The sequence below is a fragment of the Anneissia japonica genome, unplaced genomic scaffold (genome assembly GCF_011630105.1).
Source record: "Anneissia japonica isolate Jap-2015-1 unplaced genomic scaffold, ASM1163010v1 scaffold284983_len440753_cov197, whole genome shotgun sequence".
In the NCBI taxonomy this organism is placed as follows: domain Eukaryota; kingdom Metazoa; phylum Echinodermata; class Crinoidea; order Comatulida; family Comatulidae; genus Anneissia; species Anneissia japonica.
In genome coordinates this window covers 152,721-162,207 of record NW_022682882.1, presented here as the reverse complement: position 1 = coordinate 162,207, position 9,487 = coordinate 152,721, and the positions used below count along the sequence as shown (strand labels likewise).

Sequence of the window (9,487 nt, the reverse complement as noted above, 5' to 3'; positions counted from 1 at the left end):
ATAGTAATACTTAAAGAATTAGTATTTTATACTTGATGAATTACTCCTTCAAAGTGTAGTACCAGTAAATGACTTGTGGCCGAGTTGACTTGTGGCCGAGTTGACTTGTGGCCGAGTAGAACGTAGCCAATTTTTTTGTGGCCGAGTTGACTTGTGGCCGAGTTAACTTGTGGCCGAGTTGACTTGTGGCCGAGTTGACTGCAGCCGAACTTTTTGTGGCCGAGTTGATTTGTGGCCGAGTTGACTTGTGGCCGAGTTGACTTGTGGCCGAGTTGACTGTGGCCGATTGACTTGTGGCCGAGTTGGATCGAATTCGTAAATACATACTTCAAAGAGCCGAAATGACCAGACAGGTTATTACAACATACATGGCCGGGAGGCTCTGTTTTGGTGACCTGACTCCCAGCCAATTTCGCTTCGTGCCAAATTCTCCCGTTTTCTATATCAAAATGTTGGTTGGCATGTATATATAGGCCTATGCATTATTAATTTTATCGGCTGCCGAGTACCGAACGTACTTTTTAATTATTTGTATATATTTAGCTTGTGTATTTTTAAACTTGAATATTAGTTGTTTATTTTTTTCTTTAATAGATTTCAATTATCACTGTAATGCAGCAAATTTATAGATGCAGTCGGCAAGGTTACAGATCATTCTGTTCATCTGCATCTGTATTAGAAAATGTTCTTACCTCAAGTAACAAAGAACGCACGATAGTGCTACTAAAAAAACTGAAACCCCTACGAATAGCGAGGGCAAAAACAGAGCGGAAAGCTGCTGTGTGTGTCCCTATGTGCACAGTGGATGGTCAGCTGTCATTTCTTTATACCCTGAGGTCGACATCACTTCCATCACATCAGGGTGAGGTTAGGTAAGTCAGGCATTGAGTTCAATAAATACTATTATCGACATGAAATTTGGGTTTTTTTTCAAATTCAATACAGGGCATAATAATAATAAATAATAAATAATAATAAAAACTTTAAAAGTGCAATAAAAACTCATTTGGGAAATCAGGTGCACGGGTAATTTTCTTTGATTCAATAATTTTTACCCAACCTTTTAAATTTTAAATTATTATTCTTAGTATAATTTACTTTTAATAATAATAATAATAATAATAATAATAATAATAATAATAATAATAATAATAATAATAATTTGAAAGTGCAATAATAATAACAGCAATAATATTAATGGCTTCACAACTTTTTAAATTTTAAAGTTTCATCATTTTTAACATAATAATATTAATAATAATAATAATATTAATAATAATAATAATAATAATAATAATAATAATAATAATAATAATAATAATAATTCAAAAGTGCAAGGGAAACCATTTGGGTAAATACTTACAAGTTTAATTAGGTGCAATGTTTGAAATAAGAATGTGTAATCTCATTTATTTTATCACTTTTTTCATGTCCTTAATATTTTACATTTTAGTCAATTTAGGCATTTTTATTGTTAATTTTTTTATGTTTATCTTACGTGAAACTGTTTGAAATTCGTTTAAGGACCCCAATGGAAATAAGTTTTATATATTCTAAACTTTCTTGGGTTACCCTAGGAATTAATGTCTTATCTAAATGTTCTTTATCATTTATCTGTTCTTTGTTGCTGTTTTGTGTCCAAGTAATATGTGATTTTAATTCCTGGCAAGAGAAAAAATAACAATTTTTTCTCTTGCCAGACTAAGATAATAAAAAAAATACATAAAGCACTTACAATTTCAATTTTATAATTATGAATAATGAATAATCAGATATAGAGTCTTATTTATTTATAATGTTTCAGTTTTCCAGGGGGAATGTGGCAAGATGGTGACTCGGACATCGTTGAGACAGGTCTTAGGGAACTGAACGAAGAACTTTCTGTTCCACCAAGTTCCATAGATGTCTGGGGAACATTAATACCTATGTTAGATTATGTAGGTATCATACAAAATTCTGCAAGAAAATCATTTTTTAAATTGCAGGGAGTCAATTTAAAACCTTTAAGATTGTCTTCAAACCTGAAAAGCTCTCCTTTTAATCCTTATTGCTATTTTGGAGGCCATGGTAGCCTGTTACGTAGTGATCCAGGGTTCAAATTTCCTTAAAATGCTACATCAGCGATCAGTTGCTTTTGGCTATGGCTTTACTACAGCAAGTTATTCTTCTACAGCAACAATCAACACTTTTTATTGATTGTTTTTCAGTATTATTTTCTATGGAAGTCTGGGTTAGGCAACTCAACAGCAAAAACATTGCTGTTGAGCCTGGGATTTTTCTACAGCAATTTTTGTCGGTGCTGTATGAAAATTAGAACCTGCTGTTGGAAACTACAGCAGCTTTACTACAGCAAGTTATTCTTCTACAGCAACAATCAACACTTTTTATTGATTGTTTTTCATTGTGACCCGCTTAGAATACTCGCAAAGCTGACACATGCAGCAGAGAATTAAGAAAGATGAACATTTTCTCAGGAATCTGGAAAGGTCTACATTTTTTTCTACAGTTGAGAATTTATTGAATGTAAAATTTGTTATTTTCTGTAGTAAAACTAAAAAGGGGAATGTTATATCTTTACATTTTAAACAGAAATCTATTGCCCAGTATTTGGGCATTTATATTGCCATAGTAATGAAGATCAAAGCTGCGATCCAACCGGCTCTGCCCCTGACCCCTGATGATTCCAGTTGAAAACTCGCACTCCCCTTTCCCCAATTGCAATCACGGATATGGGACTGGTCATCATCATCTTGCTTCTAAACATGCTATTTTAATGATTATTGATTAATTTCATTATATTATTTCATTGCTATTAATTTACTAAATTAATAATACTAACATATTAATACTTTTTTTCTTAGTCTCAGACAGTAGCAGTAACTCCGGTCCTCTGTTACCTTGGCAATGTTGAATTGGATAAATTAGAAAAAAACCATACATACACATTGCGGACTTTTAGAGGGGGGGGCGGGGGGGGGGGTAGGAATTGGGAGAAAAGCAGGAGGAGGGGTAAGGTTAGTTGGGAGGAGTGTTATGAGATTTAATCTGGAAAAATAGGGGATTGGATGGATTGAGGGGATGGGGAAGAATAGGAAATATGGAATAGGGATACAGAAGAGAGTGGAGGAGGAATTTGGTGATTGGGGAGAAATAGCATGGTTCTTGTCAGGGACAAGGATAAGGAGAGTGTAGGACGTAGGAGGTGATGAAGAGGAAAGAAATCATCTATGAGGATTACTAGGAAAATGTTATAGTGAAAATGCCAAAACTTTAAAAAAATTGTTTGTTTCTGGAATTTTTTTTATGTCCCATCTCGCAAGAAATAAAGGAAACTTTGCATACACAGGGCCCTTTGGTTCAGCAATAGTCACAGTTTACTCATAACACTGTAAACAAACAGGCTTCGAAAGCATGCACAGAAAACGTACATACAGGCCTACCTACAAGTCATGCTCATGTTCATACCATTTACATCATTCTCTGAGTTGGTCATAGTCACACGACACTACCCTAGGCCTAGATTCTAGATTTGTAACTAGTTCTGTTTTAGTACTACATTTATTATTATTGTTAGATATTTGAATCTTATGTTGACCTTTTTTATCAAAATCATTAAACTTTTCATACACCATGTAACACGTTATATTTTCATTGCGGATTTTTTGGGCTCAGTACGGACTCTAAAAGTCCGCAATGTGTATGTATGGTTTTTTTCTAATTTATCCAATTCAACATTGCCAAGGTAACAGAGGACCGGAGTTACTGCTACTGTCTGAGACTAAGAAAAAAAGTATTAATATGTTAGTATTATTAATTTAGTAAATTAATAGCAATGAAATAATATAATGAAATTAATCAATAATCATTAAAATAGCATGTTTAGAAGCAAGATGATGATGACCAGTCCCATATATAAAAATATGGTTTTTGACTAATTTTATTATTATTATTTTACTACTACTACTACTACTACTACTAATAATAATAATATTATTTTACTACTAATACTTACCATAGATATATTGTATACCATAATGTGACATAAAAATTACAATATTATTATTTTTGTTCTCCGCAGGTATCCGACGTCTTTAGTATACCCCTAAAGGTTCTCTCCAACCCTTTGTTTCAACGTTACACCCAGTATAGAGTACCAGCCACACCCACCAAAGCAAGCTTCACCTACACATTGCCTGTGTTCCTTGGTGGCCGTTACAAAGTTTGGGGACTAACAGCCCTAGCAACAGACTTGTGCTTACAAGCCCTCCTACATGAACACTATACACCTGCCGCTAAGCAGGTAATTGATAAAACAGCTGGGCAACTGAATACTGTTCCAATTGATACAATGCTGCATGTGAACAATACACCTGTGAAGAGTTGATGTTGATATATTTATAGTTGTATTGCATGTTATAATGCAAAATTTTAAAGGATATTATAAAAATGTATATTAAAAAAAATGGCAGTTTACGTTTTTGTGTTTAATCTGTCTGTGCAAGTATGACAATCCTGATACCACATGATTGTCTGTAAAGCTCATTTTAAAGATTCAATTCACAACCAAATTTTCCTTTGATAAATCATTTGTTTATTCAGCTTTTTACAGTCGTCAATGCACACATCAAATCAAGTATATATATGAAGTATAAAATATATTAGGTTTCATACACAATTCTGGTGGCAGGTTTTATTTAAACATGTACTAGTTGTGGAATACATATTTGACTACCTGGGAGCATTCCATTTTATAGCTTAGTAATCAGCACTTTGGCAAACTACCAGGTAACCTTTACTTCCTCCTTGGTGGAGGACCAAACAGTAGCGGATCAGTTCCACTAAATGGGTTAAAATACTAAAAATGACCATTAAATTTCCATTGGAATAGGGATTTAGTTCAACATTCTCAATTTTTGCAACCCCCATTTCCGCCCCAGAATGACACCAGCCTACGCCCCTGTGCTTAGCCTCCCTAAACTACCTCACCTCGGACTCAAACCCAATTGTTGATTTGGAAGCCAAAATTCTTTACTGTCATGCCTATTTTCTTTCACCTCATTATTATTTGGCATTAGAGAGTGTCACTTAATTATATTGAAGAATTAATCATTTATTTAGATAGTACAGAACATGTTATATTTTCATTGCGGATTTTTTGGGCTCGGTACGGACTCAAAATGTATGCATTTTCTTTTAGTTTTATAGCGTATGCGGATTTTATAAGTCCGCAATGACGATATAACGTGTTACAGTTAAACTTGCCTAAGTCGACTTTGCCTGCATGCCAAATTGTTGTGTTTTCCATTAATTAACCATTAATTAACAATCTGTAAGTCGAATATTATTTAAGTCGAACAAATTTTGGATTCGTCTTAGGCAAGTTCAACTGTAGTTTGCAGAACATTACGTACATTAACATCAAACATAGTACAGTATCTAATACTCACATCAATGGTTACTTAATATTCGGTGGTAAAAACTTACTTTTAAAATATTTAAATTTGATTAAAGATTTAATTGCACCACTTAATCCATTAATGAAATTGAGGTTAATGCAAATAAGAATATACACATTCGGTGGACAGACAATAATACTTTTTTTCTTTTTTTTGTTTATTTCTTCATGATAATTTGTGCAATGATATTAAATATGTTAACCAAAAAGAAATAAAAATAAAATAGTATATTTACAGTTATCAAACTTATCAATTATTATTACTATGTTTTATATTTTTTTTTGTTGCAGGGCAATTACAAAAAATAATTAAATACCATACTGCATATTATGCATCCATTATATTTTTAATTTTGTTACATGATTTAGTTTTTGAAAAACAGTTGAAGACAAGTTGTTACAGTACTTTTGTACTCCCTTTGGGATACGACTGGCATCAGTGGGAAGAACAAAGCTGAACTGAATATGATTACTAGTATATTTAAAATAACTGAAACACAATCAAGATTTTTTCACTGGAAACATGATGGGAAGAAGTTTAATATTGGTCATGACTTCTTAATTTAATATCCTTATAAAAATATATTGTGCATTCCTTCAGAAAATTACAAATATATTTTACATTGTTCACGTTGAAATTGACGGTGGCGGAAGATTCATCTGAGGACGGGATGATGCTGGCAAGAAAACTTTATCTGGAGTCTGTAATACACTAACATTTCGAAGATTTAAGTCCTTATTAATTTTGTTAGCACCATGCATGCGTGTGGACAGTACACGTGGAGCAGAAAAATGATTTGTTACAAGCGCACTTTTCTCTCGTGGTACGTAAGAGAGGCTGTATGATGTGGTGTAACGACTTAGACCAGCAGCCTGTTCCTCAGCGGCCCATTTTTGTTGGAGTTTCTCGCGTAAACCAAATTGAGTTGATGGGCCTGGTAAAACAAAACAAAAATGTATACAGTCATTCCATGAGTCTTCAGCATTTAACCAATCAGCCAGGTGTATTTATAAAGCATAACAAGCTGATTGCCAGAAATGATTGGGGGAACTGTTACACTGAATATATTATAGTACAGGGGCCTGGGGTGGCACCAGCGGAGGGGGGGGGGAGGCCAGGGCTCCCCGTCGGGGAGATGCCCCCCCCCCCCGGTCGGGGAAAAAAAAAATATCACAATTCGTCGGGGAGAAAAAAATTATATGTATATTTTTTCGATTAAATAAGCCTTTGAAACCCCTAAATTGTCAAAATTTTCAGGGGCTTCGCTCCCACGACCACTTCCGGAACCTTTTAGTCAAAGCTCGACCACGCCCACTTTGCTTTCGTCAGAGAAATTTGACCCCCCCCATCGGGCAAATCCTGGCGCCACCACTGCAGGAGGCTCAGGCAGGGCCAGTGCCCCGGGGCCCTGAGATGACACAATAAACATGTTACTATGGAAAACAACATTTTGATCTACACTTAGTCTTAGTGTCTGTAATTGTTTGAAATAGAAATCAAATGAAACCCCAAATCTAGGGCCCCACCAGCTACGTTTCCCTAGGGCCATGGCCACTCTCGGCAGCCCTGTAGTACAGTATTGTACATTATTAATGTTCTGTTTTATTATTATCTTTTATTTTTCTATTATAATGAATGGAAAGGTACAGAACCAAGAGAGAGACAAACAAGAAAATGATAAAGAGAGAAAACCAAGTTTCATGACATTGTACAAGTCAATTATATGACGAAGCCTAATTTCCATATATTTCTCCTGTGAATCGATTACTAAAATATATCTAAATATAACTATAATTTACAAACTGGGTCAAATCTGTAGTATCACTCCTGTAGCCTACTTTTTATTTAAATTGTTTGAAAATAAATGGTCAAGAACAAAGATACCAGAAATACAGGATAGAGCACTTGCATAGCAAAAATGAGGCGGAAATTGGTCCAGACGTACGCGGCGCCCTTCTCTTTTTATAATGCAAGTTTTCTATACTTGGTCCAGACGTACAGGGTGCCTTTCTGTTGCTAAGTATTTCCCGACGCACACAGCGCCCTTCATTTTCCAATAATGGAGAAAAACGTTATCACTTAATCAGAGTCCGGTCATACGATTCTGTGCTTTTGTCTGTCATTTTATTGTTTTGATTTATTTATGCCTACTTGTTTGTATATTATGGATAATGGCAACGATTTCAACCTCTGCAAAAAGAGGTTATGTATTCACAGTTGTGTAACGGTGGCAGAGTTTTTTTAGCTCCAGCCGTACGCGGCGCCCCACTGTTTGTATTCCCACCATGCATTTCGGTGGAACAGTTTTTTCCTGTGGAGAACTCTATCCTTGTGTTTCTAGTATCTTTTGTCAAGAAACAGAGACTATATACCTTTTTCAATGGGATGATCAGATTTTTCGGGCACCCAGGAGAGAGTATGGGAGTCCCAGTGACGTAGACTGGGCAAGCGGTCCATTGGTTCACGTTCTTTCTTATTGTAATGCTCATCATACAAAGAAATCATGTTGTTGGAGTAATGGTTTCCATGGTGATTGAAAATAAGGGCATTTGGCAGACCCTGTAAACAACAGAATATTTAGTTATTTTGGTGGATTATAATATTATTAAATTAAAAAAAAATAATAACATTTGAGATCACATAATAAATTTAGACGATAATAATTTAGTTTTTGTATAAAATATGGATTATTAAATACAGTCATCAAAGTATACAGAATCACATCATTTAATGGCTTAAATAGAAAGTTTGGTATTATAACATAGGGCACACCCTCAAATTAATATTTTTGAATTGTCAGGATTTTATATGAATACAGTATAACACCTTCTCTTCTTTTCTTTGTGCATAAAATAATGTTGCTCCCCAACTCCCAACATCTTTGCTAATTAACAGAGTAACATTAAAGGTTAAAAATATTATTTGGAGAGTAGGCCTACTTAATTAAATACAGTACCTCATTTTGTAACATTGCTGACCGCCTGGTCATTACATCTGGCCTGAAGCAACTATAATCCTTAAAATCCATTCTGTGTGTTGATGTTGAGTTTATTCTGGCTTTACTCCACTGTTAAAAAAAGAAAAATACATTTATACATTTATTTTATGACCATTTTAATCCACATAAACCATGTCGGTATCATGGTTTTCATCATCCTAGGCCTAGCTAGGCATGATACAGCAGTTAACCATAAACTTGGTAGGCAGCAGTACAAAAATTTAGAAATTGTTATGCTTAGTCTTACTAGTAAGTGCAGTAGTAAGAATTCGATCCAACTCGGCCACAAGTCAACTCGGCCACAGTCAACTCGGCCACAAGTTAACTCGGCCACAAGCCAACTCGGCCACAAGTTAACTCGGCCACAAGTCAACTCGGCCACAAAAAGTTTGGCTACAGTCAACTCGGCCACAAGTCAACTCGGCCACAAGTCATCTCGGCCACAAATCAACTCGGCCACAAGTCAACTCGGCCACAAGTTATTTATTGGTACTACATTGTACTAATTGTTATTATTATTGCTGTTATTATTGTTATTATTATTGTTGTTTTTATTACCGTTAGTTTTAATATTAATTATTAGTCTTAGCATTAATATTTTATATTGTTCAAATTCTGCTGATATTATTATTATTACAGTACCATATAAATAATAAATAATTTTCGATTTTTTATTATTATTATTCATATTATTATTATTATTAATTAGTCTTAGTATTATAATTTTAATAATAGTAATTTAAAAAGTTGTTGTTATTGGCGTTTTATTAGTATTTTTCTCATATTATTATTATTAATATTATTGTTGTCACCTTTATTATCGATATTATTACCCTATAATTACTAAGTAGGCCTAGTATTATAAGTATCATTATTATTATTATTACTAATTAGTATTACTATTATTATAAAAATAAACATTATCTTTAATTTATTATTGTTGTGTTATTGCTATTATCACCTTCAATATCGTTGTTATCACTAATTAGTTATTAAAATTGATATTTAAATATCGTTATTATTACCATACCGG

The 9,487-nt window shown here is 34.0% G+C and overlaps 2 protein-coding genes across 2 annotated transcripts in view; one reads left to right on the top strand and one right to left on the bottom strand.

Moving 5' to 3' along the window:
• Window positions 1-4,473, top strand: part of LOC117110282 (nucleoside diphosphate-linked moiety X motif 8-like) — a 6,377-nt gene extending 1,904 nt beyond the window's left edge. Inside the window, exons 2-4 of the mRNA XM_033252967.1 lie at window positions 595-872; window positions 1,805-1,937; window positions 4,079-4,473. Coding sequence (XP_033108858.1) covers window positions 613-872; window positions 1,805-1,937; window positions 4,079-4,384 — 699 coding nt within the window. The 5' untranslated portion in view covers window positions 595-612 and the 3' untranslated portion in view covers window positions 4,385-4,473. The remainder of the gene's footprint in view (window positions 1-594; window positions 873-1,804; window positions 1,938-4,078) is intronic.
• A 95-nt stretch (window positions 4,474-4,568) lies between these two features.
• The window catches only part of LOC117110197 (uncharacterized protein C1orf158 homolog), a 6,070-nt gene continuing 1,151 nt past the window's right edge, over window positions 4,569-9,487 (bottom strand). The window contains exons 2-4 of the mRNA XM_033252856.1: window positions 8,413-8,523; window positions 7,829-8,015; window positions 4,569-6,390 (exon numbers count right to left, since the gene is read on the bottom strand). Of these exons, the coding sequence (XP_033108747.1) occupies window positions 6,083-6,390; window positions 7,829-8,015; window positions 8,413-8,523 (606 nt within the window). The 3' untranslated portion in view covers window positions 4,569-6,082. The remainder of the gene's footprint in view (window positions 6,391-7,828; window positions 8,016-8,412; window positions 8,524-9,487) is intronic.